The sequence below is a fragment of the Heterodontus francisci genome, chromosome 24 (assembly GCF_036365525.1).
Source record: "Heterodontus francisci isolate sHetFra1 chromosome 24, sHetFra1.hap1, whole genome shotgun sequence".
Lineage (NCBI taxonomy): Eukaryota > Metazoa > Chordata > Chondrichthyes > Heterodontiformes > Heterodontidae > Heterodontus > Heterodontus francisci.
In genome coordinates this window covers 71,296,326-71,314,833 of record NC_090394.1, presented here as the reverse complement: position 1 = coordinate 71,314,833, position 18,508 = coordinate 71,296,326, and the positions used below count along the sequence as shown (strand labels likewise).

The window sequence follows — 18,508 nt, the reverse complement described above, 5'->3', positions numbered from 1 at the left end:
AAATTTTCATTTCAATACATGAAACATTTGAACCAAATAATGACACAGCATGATGCTGAGGTGATTGAATGAATTATTCAAAAGGGAAACGACAGTACATACACAAATATGCACCACAGCAGATATTCAGCACTGTGCCTATATTAATCTTTATTCTAGTGCTTTTTAGGATGGGCTAATTCTAGAGTTATTCTGTGTTATATTGAGAGTTGGAGAGCAGGTACATTCATCCTAATTACTTGAAACCATATGAATCTAAAGATAGGAAGTCCCATATTTTTCATAAGCCCTAATAGCATTCAGAATTTAGAGGATATTTCACTCATCACCTTTGGGTTTGCTGACCTACATTGGCACCTGGTCCACCAGTGCCTCAAATTTTAAAAATTCTCACCCTTGTTTTCAAATCCCTCCATGGCTTTGCCCCTCCCCATCGCTATAACCTCCTCCAATCCTACAACTTCCGAGATCTATGCACTCCTCCAATTCTGGCCTCTTACGCATCCACAATTTTAATCGCTCCACCACTGGCAGTTGTGTCTTCAGCTGCCTGGGTCATAAGCCCTGGAATTTCCTCCCTAAACTTCTCTAACTCTCTCTGTCTTCTTTAAGAGTCTCCTTAAAACCAACCTCTTTAACCAAGCTTTTGATCAGCTGGCCTAATATCTCCTTAAGTGGCTCTGTGCCGAATTCTGTTCGATTGTGCTCCTGTGAAGGGCCTTGAGGCATTGTACTACAATAAAGTAGCTATATAAACACAAGTTATTATTATGCCTCAGATTTGCTCCTTTCTTTGCATACACAAGGGGAAAGACTTTTGGCAAAAGTTTTTGTTCCTTACCTGCATACTCCTGGGGCAACATTGCCCTGTCAATAACCTTCTGAAAGGCTTCCATCCAAATACGACGTTCATTCTCTGTTTCACATGCAAACAGGAACTTCCTGTCGGGGGTTACTATGGTAATTCCGTATTGCCAATGATTTCCTTGGGTTGCTGGAGGAAGACCATCTAAAACACTATAGCTATTTTCCTTGCTCCCAATGAACACTTCACCCCGAGCAAAGGCATCCTGAAATGAAAGAAAGTGGACTTTTTTTTTCTTCTCTCTCTAGCATTGTTCTGCTCCATTGTGTAAAAGGAAACAGGCCAACTGAATGTGATTGAAAGATTGGGCACTTGTGCTGGGGTACTATCCCACAGTTACTGGATGCCCTCCTGTGCCTTACCCAAGTTCTCATTTTCTTCTATGGTATCAGCCGTGGCTCAGTGGGTAGCACTCTCACCTTGAGTTAGATAGCTCGTGAGTTCAAGTCCTGTTCTAGGTGAGTGTAAAAATCTAGCCCGACACTCCCAGGGCAACACTGAGTGAGTATTACACTGTTGGTGATGCTGTCTTTCAAATGTGATATTAAACTGAGGATCCATCTGCTGTCTCAGGTGCATATAAAAGATCCTGTGGCACTATTTGAAAGAACAGCAGGGGAATTCTCCCTGGTGTCCTGGGCAATTATTATCCCTGAAACAGATTATCTGGTCATCACATAGTTTGTGGCACCTTGCTGTGCACAAATTGGTTGCTGCATTTCAAGAGTGACTACACTTCACAAGTACTTCATTGGTTGTAAAACACTTTGGGATGTCCTAAGGCTGTGAAAGGCACTATATAAATGAAAATCTTTCTTTTTCATCATGTTTGAGTTTAAAAAGTGGGCGGCAGCAGATACTTCAACTAGGGCTTGGCTGGGAAAGAGGCAGCACAGCTGATCCCAACACTTCCCACAAGTGTTCCTTGTGGTAATGGGATTGGGAATCATTCCTGCCTCTACCCTCATCTCTCAAAAATAGGGCTAGGGCATTGACCAGTGAAATCGGGGAGCTCTCTATCACACAAAGGGGAGTGGAAATCTGGAACTCTCTTGCCCCCTGGATGCTGGGGTTCAAGTGAATTTTTCAAGACTGGGATTGTTAGATTTTTATTTCGTAAGGGTATCAAAGGATATGGATCATATAACTGCCTCTAAAACCTCACCCCATTCCATCGACTTTCTTGCATAACCCCACGCCCTTTGATCCACCATTGACAACTATGCTTTCAGCCTCATATGGTCCAAGGTCTCAAATTCCCTCCCCTGCTACCTCACCACCCCTCCCTCTTTTTAAGACCTTCCTTAAAATCTACCTCTTTGATCATGCATTTTGTCGCTGCCCCTACCAAAAATATCTCCTCCTTTGGTTTCGTATCCTGATGTTTTTGGTTTCTGTGAACATCTTGGGATGTTTCTCTATGTTAAAGGTACTAAATAAGTGAAAGCTGGTGTAGTTCTGGGGAAAGGGATAGTGAAGAGAAAAAGGAATCCTTCATTATCATATTTTTAGAAAAAAACTTTTAACATTTTCCTGAATCTTTGAGGCAGATGATGGTGGGATAGTTTTTCCATTCAATCATTTAACAAAATGTTCCTTCCATGGTACTAATGACTTTTAACAAACAGTTTCTACAGTTGCACATTCAGAACATGAGAGCAATGTTATTCAAACCTTGCCAGCTCAGAGTTGTCCTGGCAGAGAGTTGATGAGGCACAGTGCAAAATCATTTTGTTATCTGCAAGTAGCCATGATCAAAATACAACAATACCACAGATTCCGTCACACTCAGAAACTGATGCCTCTTGTTAATCTCATACCGGTAGTAAATTATGCGGCCATTCACCCTGATACTGCCTTTTTAACTTTAAATTTAAAAATATGCATTGACCAAACTGCTGCTTATAGCAGTCAAAATCTGGCAGTGAAATTCCTCCTGTTGATTATCCTAGTGAGTTGGGTATGAATGGAAAATGAAGAGGGGTGAAAATTGGTTTTGCCAGTAGCATGAAACGGACCTCATACTGAATCACCAGTCCCTTATACACTGTGTCCATTGACTTTGATAGAAAAGACCAATTTTGCCCCCCGGGATTTCCCATTTTGTACTTGTCACTTAAGGATCAATTGGAGGAAACTGGCCCTCAAAGGCTTAGCATGTGATCACTGCTAGAAACGTAGAAACTTTAGCACATCAGGCTTGCTTTGAATTTAGGTGCCATTTAATTCCACTTGTCCTCCTTTTGAGTTAGTTTGTACTGAAATGCATAAAGTCTTTGCTCATGCCTTTTAAAAAAAAAGTGGTGGAATAAAGTGCATTTGTTTCATTTATTGAAAAATGACTTGTGCCAGTAATGGACTCAAGGAGGAATCCTGTGCCAGGGTTACCAGTATGCGATTACATCCTGAGCATTTAGGAGGAGGAATAGGCTAGCTTCCTTAACATAAGAAATGAGTTCATGTGTCCTGTGCTTACCAATGGGTCTTTAAAATACATCAGCCTCCTGTCATCTAACGTGAACCATCGTTTCTTAAACCCTTCAGTTTGCTGAGAAAACACAGAGCAAGGTTAGATGGACTGGCGTAAGAGATGGGATGAAAGTTCTGTAAAATAAATATACAAAGTCATTCTGCAGTAGCGGCGACAGTTAGTTTACATTTAAGAGCGCGTCGACACTTTCACAGGGAGTTTGAAACACAGGGAAGGAAAGACTGAAAAGCTTTCAAGAAGAACAAATTGTCAGTGAAAAATAAACAGTGCAATTTAGTTTACAGTAACGTAAGGCAATCTATTGACTTTGAATCATTTGTGAGCTTGCTTTTACATATACCATCTAATTAGAAATAAAAACAAGAAATGCTGGAGTCACTCAGCAGGTCTGGCAGCATCTGTGAAAAGAGAAGCAGAGTTAACGTCTCGGGTCAGTGACCCTTCTTCGGTGATCTCTTTTCACAGATGCTGCCAGACCTGCTGAGTGGTTCCAGCATTTCTTGTTTTTATTTCAGATTTCCAGCATCCGCAGTATTTTGCTTTTATACCATCTAATTAGATTCTTCTTAGAATTTAAAAAAAAATGCAGAGATGTGGGCGTCGCTGGCAAGGCTGGCATTTATTGTCCATCCTTCATTGTCTTTGAGAAGCTGGTGATGAACCAACTTCTTGAACCGCTGCAGTCCATGAATGTACACCCATGGAGCTGTTAGGCAGGAGTTGCAGGATTTTGACCCAGCAACAGTGAACGAACAGCCAATACATATCCAAGTCATGATGGTGTGTGACTTGAGAGGGAAACTTGCAGGTGATGGTACTACCATGCATCTATTGCCATTGTCCTAGACGTAGAGGTCGCGGGTTTGGGAGGGGCTGCTGAAGAAGCCTTGGCAAGTTGCTGCAGTGCATCTTGCAGATGGTACACACTGCTGCCATGGTGCACCAGGGTGGAGGGAATGGGTATTTAAAGTGATGGATGGGATGTGCATTAGTCCCTAGGTTAAAAATCCTCCTGACCCCTCCACCTCCAAATTTTGCTTTATTTGCATGCTGCTGCTGTCCATATTTAAACTATCTTGTGGGCACTTCTCTCTCTCTCTAATCACCCTCAATCTTTTGTGGACAGCCACTAATTTGCCTCTGAGTCTTGGAAAAATGTGGTACAGTTCTAGGAAGTTAGTAGAGTTTTGGATATATGGTATGACATGTTCAGAATCTTATTTTTTGCCTACGTTTTGCAAATCACTGGATTAATCAAACAGACTGAACTAAACTTCAAATCAGTCTGCTGGGCAAGAAATTTCAAAATAGACTTTTCATTAGAATATGTTCAGCGTTTTAAATGTTTTAATATTTTAATGTGTCTGTGAGCATCTTGTATTAACAGCTATTTCCATCCACTGAACAACACTTAATTCCCCACAGTAAACATTTTGAATACTAAAGTGTGTCTACTTCAGGGGGTTTTGTGGGAGTTTTGTTCCCTGATAAGGAGTAAAGTTTATAAAAGAGTAGAAGCCAGGCAAGAGACGGGTGTTAAGTGACATTACTCTGGTTTAAATAGGGGAAAAGCAAACAACTGGGATTTGTCCTGAAGAAGTCATATCCGACTCCAAACGTCAACTCTGTTTCTCCACAGATGCAGCCAGACCTGCTGAGTATTGCTAGCACTTTCTGTTTTTATCTCGCTGCATGGTATTGGGTTCTTTCAAGCTTGGGAGTCTGAGGTTTTTGGATTATTCAGTACACACAGAATTGACTTCAGAATCACAAGCCATTGAGTTCAGATCTGACTGTGATCATGAAACTGCTGCTGAATTTGGGTGCATCAATGACACCAACCAGCAGGGGGGGCCAACAGGCTGGACGAGAGAGAGGGACTGAGCTTTCTTGACGCTTATTGGAGATGGTTGTGTTTGTTAGTTCATGTATACAGCCTGCGTCTTCAGCTTCCTCTTTCAATAAAAACAATTGGTGGTTGTCTGAAGGAGTTCCTATATAATTCTGAGACACCTCTTCAAGATGGAGTATTTTTGAAATAAAGTAGACTTTTTTAAAGACTGATTATAAGCCTGAGGAAAAAAAAGTACTGTCCTTTCTCCTGAATTAATTACTTTGTTGAAGAACGTCACAATTTATGGACCTAATAAGTATACCATGGGTGGTGTTGAAATAGTTAACCGTTGACTTAATATCTCTTCATGTGGCTCGGTATCAAATTCGGTCTGGTAACGCTCTCACGACGTATCTTGGGATGTTTCACTACATTAAAAGGTCTTCTATGAATGCAGGTTGTTCTTGTAAAGTAGAAAGGATTCTTGGCATGGTTTAATTGGTTTGGCACTTAGCTCAAATCACTAGGGCAGCAACAACAACTTGCATTCATATAGCACCTTTAAAGAGAATAGAATGCTTAACTGAGAAGATGTCACAATGAAACTGTACAAGGCCCTGGTTAGACTACACACAGGATACTATGTTCATGGCATGAACCGAGTGCACAGAAGCACAATGAAGCTGTTCCCAAGGTAAAGAGAATCAGTAAAAGCCAAGAGATAGGGTTGCCAACACAGTCTGGCCGTGTTTCTGGAGGTTTTGTCACGTGGCCTAACTCCTCCAACCATCCTGCTCCAGTGAAATAGCCTTTTCTCCCAGGTAACTTGCGGCAGTGTGCTGGAGATTAATCTTTAACTAATCCTGCAGACATCAGGGAAATCCCTACTAAGAGGGGACTCTAGAAATATACAATTTGATTGAGTGGCATATTAAGCATTTTTAACTCCAACCGAGGATACAAACACTGATCGAGTGGCCTCGGAGAGGTTAATCTGAAACTGAACTCCAAGGCATCTGAAGATACTGGAACAAGTGATTAAAACTGGCGAAAGGAATGTTTGGAACATATGGAAGGAAGAAGGTTCTTGTGCCAAGAGCAGTCAACACTTTGAATCACCATTCAGGGAGAGGAATAGAGGAGAACCTTAGGGTGAGATAGGATGATGGGGAAGATGTAATATTCTGGATGGGTCAGATTGCCTATCCTGTGCTCTACAGATCAGACCAAAGATTTTACTCCACGGAGACACGACAATAACAGAAGCATTTGAAGTGCAAATATTATCTGGCTTGTTTATAAACAGTGAATCTTTCTCATGACCCAAAGAAATAATGTAATTTTTTTCAATGATTTAAGTGCCAAAGTCTTACCGACCTTCGGACCAGTCTTCTCCATGTATCCCTCTTTCCCATAATTCCTTGTCAGTTTTGGCACCAACTGAGATATAAAGGAAAATGTTGCCATTAATATTCTTCCAGGATTCTCGGCAGTATTACATCTATAGCTCAAACCAAGGGCTGGAACTAAAGCTGGGTGACACAGCTAGATCCTTTTAGGTGTTACTTGATGCCTAACCCATTGCGTTTCTTGTTGGATGCTGCATTAGTGGCCTCCTTGGGTAGGGAGATCCAAAACAGGGCTCTGGAACAGCATTAATCTGCAAATTTGCACTGTGGGGGAGGAGAGATTCTAAGTGAACAATGGAACTGGGGATGTCGATATTGCTGCTTTCAGCAAAGAATGAGAACGACAAGGCTGTTGTTCTGGAATGAGGAAATAGCTCTCAGTGTATGAGGCGTGTTGGCTAGGATGTAGGAATGTGGAAAGATCAGACTAGAGAGAGCCCATATAAGTGGGGTTTGGCCTCCTTGATGTGTAGTGCAAGATTTCACAGGGAAACACCATGTAAGCCCAGGGAACTTGGGGTCAGCTTGCCAAGAGGCAAGGCATAGTGATGTCCAAGTGCACACAGGACTTTCGCTGGAACTTCAGCAGCTAAATCTGGGCAGGAGGGGGTTCTTAAAAGTTTCTGGCAGCTTGACCAGTTAGGACCACGTGTTCCCTACATTACGACAGTGACTACATTTGAAAAATACTCCATTAGTTGTAAAGCACTTAGGGACATCCCGACGGTGTAAAAGGCACAATATAAATGCCAGTGCTTTTTATATTTCAAGATGGCATATCTAACTTATGATAATTGGTTGGATGGGACTGCAATATTGGTGGGATGGGACAAGCTTGCTCCATGGTAACGGAACCCTGTACCCATTCTGCACTTGGATGTTGAGAGATTGTTTCCCCTGGCTGGAGAGTCCAGAACTGGGGGTCATAGTCTTAAGATAAGGGGTCAGCCATTTAGGACTGAGGTGAAGTGGAAGTTCTTTACTCACAGGATGGTGAATCTTTGGAATTCTCTACCCCAGAGAGCTGTGGATACTCTGTCGTTGGGTATGTTCAAGGCTGAGACAGATTTTTGGGTACTGAGGGGATCAATGGTATGATGATTGGCTGGCAAAGTGGAGCTGAAGTAGAAGTTCAGCCATGATCTTACTGAATGGCGGAGCAGGCTGAAGGGTCTTATTTATGTTCTTATTTAATTTATCACAAGGCGATTTATGTGGGGCAGGTGTCTCCGACTCTCCCTGGTCACCAGTGAAGCAGCCGGGAATTTCTTAACTTCTTATATCCACATAATTCTCCACTGCTCCATCCCAGTTCGAACTGTCTAAGCAGCTAAAACTCCGGCTGACGGTAGTCCAATTTATAACAGGTGAATGGCTCAGAAAATTGTGAACTCGGTTATATCCCACAATAATTACATCACTGACTGATACCACTACGCTGTAGCCTTTCTGTTGAAGCAGTGGAAAACCTGGTGTATTTTTTAATTCATTCACAGGATGTGAGCATCACTGGCAAGGCCAGCATTTAATGTCCATCCCAAATTGCCCTTGAGAAGGTGGTGGTGAGCTACCTTCTTGAACCACTGCAGTCCATGTGGTTTTGGTACTCCCACAGTGCTGTTAGGTAGGGAGTTTCAGGATGTTGACCCAGTGACAATGAAGGAACAGACGATATATTTCTAAGTCAGGATGGTGTGTGACTTGGAGGGGGGTTTGCAGGAACGTCACAATTAGTTGATCACAGCGGTACCTCTATTACCCATAATTTTCAGACAGTGCAGTTACAGCATTGAGTCATGCTGAAAGTCCCTAGTTACAGTTCTCTCTGGTAGCATGGAAACTTCCAGAGATTGCAAGAAACTTCAATGTGTGAAACCACAGCACTGGCACTCAGTTTATTCCCTATATAAATTGGTGATGAAGAAAAGGCTTTATTTAACCAAGAAGTGTGAAGTAGGACAAGAAAATGGAACAATATCGGAGTTAAATTACAAAAAAAAACTGAATTTTGTACAGAAACAGGCCATTTGGCACAAATGGTCCATGCTTATGTTTTATGAAAGGGAAATCATGTTTGGCAAATTTATTAGAGTTCTTTGAGGATGTAATGAGCAGGGTAGATATAGGGGAACCAGTAGATGCAGTGTATTTGAATTTTCAAAAGGCATTTGATAAGCTATTTGATCATACCTTACAATGTCCCAGACACTGCAATCACTATCCCTGGGTATGTCCTGTCCCACCAGCAGGACAGACCCAGCAGAGATGGTGGGACAGTGGTCTACAGTAGGGAGGGAGTTGCCCTGGGAGTCCTCAACATCGACTCCGGACCCCATGAAGTCTCATGGTATCAGGTCAAACATGGGCAAGGTAACCTCCTACTGATTACCACCTACTGCCCTCCCTCAGCTGATGACTCAGTACTCCTCCATGTTGAACACCATTTGGAGGAAGCACTGAGGGTGGCAAGGGCCCAAAATGTACTCTGGGTGGGGGCCTTCAATGTCCATCACCGAGTGGCTCGGTGGCGCCACTACTGACTGAGCTGGCTGGGTACTAAAGGACATAGCTGCTAGACTGGGTCTGCGGCAGGTGGTGAGGGAACCAACACGAGGGAAAAACATACTTGACGTTGTCCTCATCAATCTGCCTGCCGCAGATGCTTCTGTCCATGACTGTATTGGTAGGAGTGACCACCGCACAGTCCTTGTGGAGACAAAGTCCCGACTTCACACTGAGGATACCGTCCATCGTGTTGTGTGGCACTATCACCGTGCTAAATGGGATAGATTTTGAACAGATCTATCAATGCAAAACTGGGCATCCATGAGGCGCTGTGGGCCATCAGCAGCAGCAGAATTGTACTCAACCACAATCTGTAACCTCATGGCCCAGCATATCCCCCACTCTACCATTACCATCAAGCCAGGAGACCAACCCTGGTTCAATGAAGAGTGCAGGAGGGCATGCCAGGAGCAGCACAGGCATCCCTCAAAATGAGGTGTCAACCTGGTTAAGCTACAACCAGGACTACTTGCATGCCAAACTGCATAAGCAGCATGCAATAGATAGAGCTAAGCTATCCTATAACCAACAGATCAGATCTAAGCTCTGCAGTCCTGCCACATCCAGTCGTGAATGGTGGTGGACAATTAAACAACTAACTGGAGGAGGTGGCTCCACAAATATCCCCATCCTCAATGATGGGGGATCCCAGCACATCAGTGCGAAAGATAAGGCAGAAGCATTTGCAACAATCTTCAGCCAGAAGTGCCGAGTTGATGATCCATCTCGGCCCCCTCCTGAAGTCCCCAGCATTACAGATGCCAGACTTCAGCCAATTCGATTCACTCCGCGTGATATCAAGAAACGACTGAAAGCACTGGATACTGCAAAGGCTATGGGTCCTGACAATATTCCAGCAATAGTACTGAAGACCTGTGCTCCAGAACTTTCCGCACCCCTAGCCAAGCTATTCCAGTATAGCTACAACACTGGCATCTACCTAGCAATGTGGAAAATTGCCCAGGTATGTCCTGTACACAAAAAGCAGGACAAGTCCAACCCTGCCAATTACCGCCCCATCAGTCTACTCTCAATCATCAGTAAAGTGATGGAAGGTGTCATCAACAGTGCCATCAAGCAGCACTTGCTTAGCAATAACCTGCTCAGTGATGCTCAGTTTGGGTTCTGCCAGGGCCACTCAGCTCCTGACCACATTACAGCCTTGGTTCAAACATGGACAAAAGAGCTGAACTCAAGAGGTGAGGTGAGAGTGACTGCCCTTGACATCAAGGCAGCATTTGACCGAGTATGGCATCAAGGAGCCCTAGCAAAACTGGAGTCAATGGGAATCAGGGGGAAAACTCTCTGCTGGTTGGAGGCATACCTAGCGCAAAGGAAGATGGCTGTGGTTGTTGGAGGACAATCATCTGAGCTCCCGGACATCACTGCAGGAGTTCCTCAAGGTAGTGTCCTAGGCCCAACCATTTTCAGCTGCTTCATCAATGACCTTCCTTCAATCATAAGGTCAGAAGTGGGGATGTTCGCTGATGATTGCACAATGTTCAACACCATTTGCAACTCCTCAAATACTGAAGCAGTCTGTGTAGAAATGCAGCAAGGCCTGGACAATATCCAGGCTTGGGCTGATAAGTGGCAAGAAACATTTGCGCCACACAAGTGCCAGGCAATGACCATCTCCAACAAGAGAGAATCTAACCATCTCTCCTTGACATTCAATGGCATTACCATCGCTGGATCCCCCACTATCAACATCCTAGGGGCTACCATTAACCAGAAACTGAACTGAAGCAATCATATAAATACTGTGGCTACAAAAGCAGGTCAGAGGCTAGGAATCCTGCGGCGAGTAACTCACCTCCTGACTCCTCAAAGCCTGTCCACCATCTACAAGGCACAAGTCAGAGTGTGATGGGTCCATTTGACTAGATGGGTGCAGCTCCAACAACATTCAAGAAGCTCAACACCATCCTGAACAAAGCAGCCCGCTTGATTGGCACACCATCTACAAACATTCACTCCCTCCACCACCGATGCTCAGTGGCAGCAGTGTGTACCATCTACAAGATGCACTGCAGCTTAGACAGCACCTTCTAAACCAGGCTCCTTAGACTGCACCTTCCAAACCCGCGACCTCCACCACCTCGAAGGACAAGAACAGCAGATACATGGGTACATCACCATCTGCAAGTTCCCGTCCAAGATGCACACCATCCTGACTTGGAACTATATCGCCGTTCCTTTACTGTCGCTGGGTCAAAATCCTGGAACTCCCTTCCTAACAGCACTGTTGGTGTACCTACCTCACATGGACTGCAGTGGTTCAAGAAGGCAGCTCACCACCACATTCTCAAGGGCAATTAGGGATGGGCAATAAATGCTGGCATAACCAGTGACACCCACATCCCATGAATGAATTTAAAAAAAGGTGTTGCATAAAAGGTTACTACACAAGAGCTCATGATGTTGGGGTGATATATTAGCATGGATAGAGGATTGGTTAATTAACAGGGAACAGAGTCGGGATAAAAGGGTCATTTTCAGGTTGGCAAACTGTAACTAGTAGAGTGCCACAGGGATTAGTGCTGGGGCCTCAACTATTTACAATCTATGTGATTGACTTGGACCGTATTGTAGCCAAATTTGCTGATGATACAAAGATAGGTGAGAAAGCAAGTCGTGAGGAGGACAGAGTCTACAAAAGGATATAGATAGGTCAAGCGAGTGAGCAAAAAGTTGGCAGATGGAGTATAATGTGGTAAAATGTGAGGTTATCCACTTTGATAGGAAGAATAGAAAAGCAAAATATTTAAATGGCGAGAGACTTTAGAATGCAGTAGTACAGAGGGATCTGGGTGTCCTCGCACATGAAATACAAAAAGTTAGCATGCAGGTACAGCAAGTAATTAGGAAGGCAAATGGAATGTTGGCCTTTATTGCAAGGGGGATGGAGTATAAAAGTAGGGAAGTCTTCCTACAACTATACAGGGCATTGGTGAGGCTGCACCTCGAGTACTGCATGCAGTTTTGGGCTCCTCAATTAGGGAGGGATATAATTGCATTGGAGGCAGTTTAGAGAAGGTTCATTAGGTTAGTTCCCGGGGTGAAGGGGTTGTCTTATGAGGAAAGGTTGAGCAGGTTGGGCCTATACTCATTGGGGATTAGAAGAATAAGAGGCGATCTTATGAAAACATAACATTCTGAAGGGACTTGACAGAGTAGATGCTGAAAGGATGTTTCCCTCACAGGGATATCTAGAACTAGGGAGCATAGTTTCAGAATAAGGGGTCGCCCATTTAACTTGAAGACGAGGAGGAATTTCTTCTCTCAGAAGGTTGTGAATCTTTGGAATTCTCTACCCCAGAGAGCTGTGGAGGCTGAATCACTGAATACATTCAAGGCTGAGATGGACAGATTTTTGAACTATCAGGGAGTAGTGGAGTTGAGACCAAGATCAGATCAGTCATGATCTTATTCAATGGCGGAGTTGGATCGAGGGGCCGAATGGCCTACTGCTTCTTCTATTTCTTATGGTCTTATGCTCCACACAAGCCTCATCCCATACACTCCATCGAACCCCATTAACACATCTTTCTACTCCTTTCTCCTTCACGTGTTTATTGAGCTTCCCCTTAAAGGCATCTGAGCTATTCACCTCAACTACTCCTTGTGGCAGCGATTTCCACATTCTAACCCTTTGGTAAAGAAGTTAAATATATAATGGGACTCACATCAGCGTCACTGGCTCCTGGGAATGCCACTTGTAAGTAATGGAAACGAGCTGCTCGGATTGCATTGAACCAGTCAACTATTTCCTATTTATAAGAAAAAAAGAATTAGCAAATATATCCTTTAAATATAACTACTACTGGTCAAGCACGTGACCAACACCATACAACTGGCCAGGCAAATGACCAATGCCATAGATCGCTGACCAAGCAAGTGACTGACACCGTACATCTGGTCAAGCAAGTAACCAACACTGTACATCAGCTGGTCCAGCAGGCCTGTTTAAACCAATACTGTAACTTCAAACAATTACAGAAGATGCATTTTGAACTTGGTGACTGAGATGGCAATGAATGACACTAGGTTATTACGTTAAGGTGCTGAATGCTATACCATATTATCAGGTGCATGTATGAGGAGGAGTTGGAATGGTTTATCTGATAGTACAGAAAGTTCTGAGAAAACATATGGACCATAATAAAATGTAGTGTGGATTATAAGTTGTGTGATATATGTATGGTTCAGCATTTTGAGTCTTATTGTCAGCCATGGCTTAGTGGATAGCACTCTGGCCTGGGTCATGGGTTCAAGTCCCACTCCAGGACTTGAGCACAAAAATCTAGACTGACACTCCCAGTGCAATACTGAGGGAGTGCTGCAACGTCGGAGGTGCTGTTTTTCAGATGAGACCTTAATTCAAGGCCCTGTCTGTCCTCTCAGGTGGATGTAAAAGATCCCATGGTACTATTTTAAAGAACAGCAGGAGAGTTGAAGTCTCACTTGGGAGACCTGAGCTCATATTCTAGCTTGGCACTCCAGGGGAGTACAGAGGGAGTGGTGCATATTTAAAATGGCATCACCAGTGGTAACAGCACAATCAAGTGACCAAACTCATTTTGATACAGTTACTGCCCCGTTGACACTGGCTCATTGAAGACTGGCCCAGTTGAGGTTTCCTAACTGCTAATTATTGAAAATTGGACAAGTGTACTTTGGAGTTTCTTAAAACCAACAGTTAAAACAGTACCAAATCAACACGGAAATAGCAGTTCAAGAGTAACCAGCTTGTAGGTCACTGGTTGTGTTCCATGTCTCAGTGTAAAGTGACTGCAGAACACGAATGATCTGCCTTTTGCAGTCAGCTAGACTGAGCACAATGATCCACAGCCGTCTGCAAAAACTCCAGGACCACTATTTTTAAAAAAACAAGGGTACAGAAAACAGGGTGGCGCAGTGGTTAGCACCGCAGCCTCACAGCTCCAGGGACCCGGGTTCGATTCTGGGTACTGCCTGTGTGGAGTTTGCAAGTTCTCCCTGTGACTGTGTGGGATTTTGTCAGGTACTCCGGTTTCCTCCCACAGCCAAAGACTTGCAGGTGATAGGTAAATTGGCCATTGTAAATTGCCCCTAGTGTAGGTAGGTAGTAGGGAATATGGGATTACTGTAGGGTTTGTGTAAATGGGTGGTTGTTGGTCGGCACAGACTCGGTGGGCCGAAGGACCTGTTTCAGTGCTGTATCTCTAGATAAAATAAAATAAAAAAATCTTCTTCGCTCTAGCCAAAAAAAACCCTCATAAACACTCCTGATCTATTTTAAAATAGTTACTTTAATTTGCATAATGCATTTACCTCACCTTTCCATCTTCGTGATAAACAAATATATTCCTAGTGCTGTTGTCTTTTAAATATGTAATTTGCAGTCCGTTTGGGTTCCCAATTTTCGTCGGTTGAAAGGTGGCGTTGATTTGTTCGAGCCTTAGAACAGCTTTTGGATCTTTTGCCTGAAAAATGGAGGAAGCAAAAAGATGAGCAGAACTGAAGGGGGCAGGAGAGGGTTGTCAACTCTGGTTGCACTTATTCCTAGGGGTCTCATCAAAAGTCTTGCAACCTCCAACCGCTTCGGCCCCAGTCAAATAGCATTTTCTCCATCCTCCCACTATCTCCAATATTTTTAGAACTAATAAACAAGTGTTCAAAAAAGTTATAAAAATTCAATAGACCTCATGATGACCTTGAGATTTATATCCTAGCTGTGTAATGCTGTCAGTCCCTCAGTTTCTTACCACTTTCTGACCTACTTTGTGATGCCATACTGAGTTCCTGCTTCCTGATTTTGCGTGTACTGTTAGGGTTGAATAAAACATTGTCTGATGACTTTGCTGAATACAGAAACCAGAATGATCATGATAATTTTCAGAGAGCATGATACTGGACTGAGGCGAGGAAGGGAAAAATAGATGTGCTGGTTGTGAGTTTATGCAGGCTGTATGTGTGACTGCAGAGGCGCAAGTTGATGTGCTGTGCTATGAAGTGGAGGATGTGGCTTTTTCCCACTATTCTCCACAGTCATGATCAATCAGTGGCTGGAATGGATCAGACTTGAGGAAGTGAGTCATTTTAAGCCACTTTCGCGTGCCCTTTAACAGTTAATCATACAACAAGATTGGCATGGACCTTGTAGCAAGGGAGTTGAGCATCCCATGGAATTGTTGCGGAGGATGACAAGAGGAGAAAAAAAGAAACATAAAAGAAGACATGATGAGGAGTAAACAGGTTGCACTTTCCTCCTCCACTGCCTCCCCCATTATATTACCCTTTTCCTGCTCTACCCTTCTCATGGCACTAAGTCCAGTTGCTCCCTCCCTACCAGTGCTCCCATCAAGATCAGCATAGTGGTTAGGTTACTGGACTAGTCAAGATGTGAGTTCAAATCCCACCACGGCAGCTGGAAAAGTTAAATTCAGTTAATTGGAATTAAAAAGCTAGTATCAGTAATGGTGACCAGGTAATTGACGGATTGTTGTAATCTGGTTTGGCTAATGTTCTTTAGGGAAGGGAATCTGCCATCCTTACCTGGTTTGACCTACATGTGACTCCAGACCCTCTGCAATGTGGTTGTAACTGCCCTCTGAAATGGCCAAGCAAGCCACTGAGTTGTATTTAAACTTTCGTGAAAAACTATAATAATCCGCATGAACCATAGTGGGGGCCCTCCACCACCTTCTCAAGGGCAATTAGAGACGCCCACATCCAGTGAATGAATACATAAAAAAAACATACTTGTGTCCACTTGAGAGAATGAGTCAGTGATCAGATCAGATTTGAACTGTAGATGCAGTGCATGGTAATGTTTTTTTGCGGATTTTGATAGATACTTGAGGGATGAGTTAATTCCAGAAATGTTGATGCTTGTTGCCAAGTTTAGTAGTAAACTATTTCAAACATTTATTTTTTTTAAACCTAGAAACTGTAACTTAAATCTGAGCGTTTTATGCAAGCTTCAGATTTTTCCACATTAGTGAACAGGCAAGGGTATTTAACACAGGTGATGATGAACTTACATCATGTTTGTTGAAGTATTTCAACACGCCTTCCCGCTCTGATAATATGAACTTCCTGCTTAAGAATTGGCCATTGTCACGCCCTCGCTTCCACAGAAGGCCTTCTCTGTAACCTGGAATGAAATGCAACAGGAGACTGACAAAAAAACACATCCATTGGGATAACAGTTCTCCTTAGAGTTGGCAACCAAATTATTCCAGAGAACCATTCTTCCCTTATTGTGAAACTCGTTAGCACATGCAGTGGTTGAGATGATGAGCATTTAAGGGGAAGCTAGATAAGGATGAGGGAGAAAGGAATAGAAGGATATATTGATAGGGTGAGATAAAGTAAGGTGAGAACAGGCTCATATGAAGCATAAAACACAGGAATGACCTGTTTCTGTGCTGTAAAATTCTTTGTAATTCTATGAAACTGAGTTGAAGATATTTTATTTTCTACCTTGACTTTTTTCCCCCCCACACACTTATTAATTGGAAAGCGAGTATTGTTGACTTTTGGAGAATGCAACAATGGCGGAGAATTAATGTTGGTACAAATACAGCCACTGACCCTCGATCCGACTGCCAACTTCAAGCACCAGTATTCCAGCATCACAAATAATGCTGGACTACGTAACTACTCAATTACTTATGAATAAAACATCATCGGGAGATAAATTGGGATAAAGAAGAGCTGAAGCCCATTTGATTCCATCCACCTGGAAAAGCAACCCTTCCCACTACAGCTGCTGATGCCAACCTGACCAGACAGATGGTTAACCTCTCATTTGAATCTCCCTGTGCCTTTTTCTATAATTCATTATGCGCTGTTGGAACTCACCAGAAAGCCCTGGATGAGTGTTCCATCGTTCAGCTCACCTAGAGTGAGGATGGCATCAAAAGTTGCACGACCCAAGTCCTTTTACCATACGAACATATGAATTAGGAGCAGGAATAGGCCATTCGGCCCCTTGACCCTGCTCCGCCATTTGATAAGATCATGACCGATGTAATTGTGGTCTCACCTCTACTTTCTGTTTACGCCCTGTACCTTTGACTCCCTTGTCAATCAAGGCTCTATCTAACTCAGCCTTAAAAATATTCAATGACCCTGCCTCCACTGCTCTCTGAGGAAGAGAATTTCACAGACTAACAACCCTCAGTGAAAAAAAAATTCTGCTCATCTCTGTCTCAAATGAGAGGCCTCTTATTTTGTACGGTGACCCCTAGTTCTAGTCTCTCCCACAAGAGGAAAGATCCTCTTCAACATCCACCCTGTCAAGTCCCCTCAGGATCTTATATGTTTCAATGAGATCACCTCTCATTCTTCTAAACTGCAATGGATACAGGCCCAAGCTGCTCAACCTATCATCATAAGATAACCCCTTCATCCCAGGAATCAGTCGAGTGAACCTTCTCTGAACTGCTTCTAATGCAATTATATATTTTCCTAAGTAAGGAGACCAAAACTGTACACAGTACTTCAGATGTGGTCTCACCAAGGTCCTGTACAACTGTAGCAACACTTCCCTACTTTTATACTCGATTCCCCTTTCAATAAACTACATTATTCCATTTGTCTTCCAAATCACTTCCTATACCTGCACACTAACATTTTGTGATTCATGTACCAGGACACCCAGATCACTCTGTACCACAAAGTTCTGCAGTCTCTCTCCATTTAAGTAATATCCTGCCATAGTGGACACGTTCACATTTTCCCAGATTATACTCCATCTACCAAATTTGTGCCACTCACTTAACCTATCTATATCCCTTTGCAGACTCTATGGGCTGGATTTTACATCAGGTTGATGGGAGCCCTGTGCCCGTTTCTCCAAGCACCCCCTCCGGTGCGCCAGGTTTCACTGTGCGGCCTTTCACGTCCCCCAGACGCCTGCTTGCCACAGGTAAAATACCCTTGGAGGCAGGCGAAGGCCCTTAAGTGGACGTTAAGTGGCCACTTAAGGGCCTTGATTGGCCTGGGGCGGGTGGCCCATTTCTCGCCCCCACCCCCGGCCCATGTAAAGTGGGACTGAGGTGGGAGCAGGTTGGGAAGGCCTCCCAGAGCCTCCCGCTTCATTTATGCCACCCCCCAACCCGCCACCATCCGGCTCGCTGGGGTGGCGTAAAATTCTGGCCTATGTCCTCTTCACAACTTACTCTCCTACCAATCTTTTGTCATCAGCAAATTCAGCAACCATATATTGATATAGATTGTAATTGTTGAGGACCCAGCACTGATCCCTGTGGCACTCCATTAGTTACAGCTTGCCAAACTGAAAATGACACATTTATCCCTACTCTCTGCTTCCTGTTAGCTAGCCAATCCTC

General features: G+C 43.6%; 1 protein-coding gene across 6 annotated transcripts in view; it reads right to left on the bottom strand.

The window, feature by feature from the left end:
* Positions 1-18,508, bottom strand: part of LOC137383515 (arf-GAP with dual PH domain-containing protein 1-like) — a 135,258-nt gene that overhangs the window by 3,264 nt on the left and 113,486 nt on the right. For all 6 annotated transcript variants that reach the window (XM_068056545.1, XM_068056546.1, XM_068056543.1 and 3 more), the window contains exons 5-10: positions 16,193-16,305; positions 14,486-14,632; positions 12,854-12,937; positions 6,568-6,630; positions 3,342-3,413; positions 842-1,070 (exon numbers count right to left, since the gene is read on the bottom strand). In XM_068056545.1, the coding sequence (XP_067912646.1) occupies positions 842-1,070; positions 3,342-3,413; positions 6,568-6,630; positions 12,854-12,937; positions 14,486-14,632; positions 16,193-16,305 (708 nt within the window). The remainder of the gene's footprint in view (positions 1-841; positions 1,071-3,341; positions 3,414-6,567; positions 6,631-12,853; positions 12,938-14,485; positions 14,633-16,192; positions 16,306-18,508) is intronic.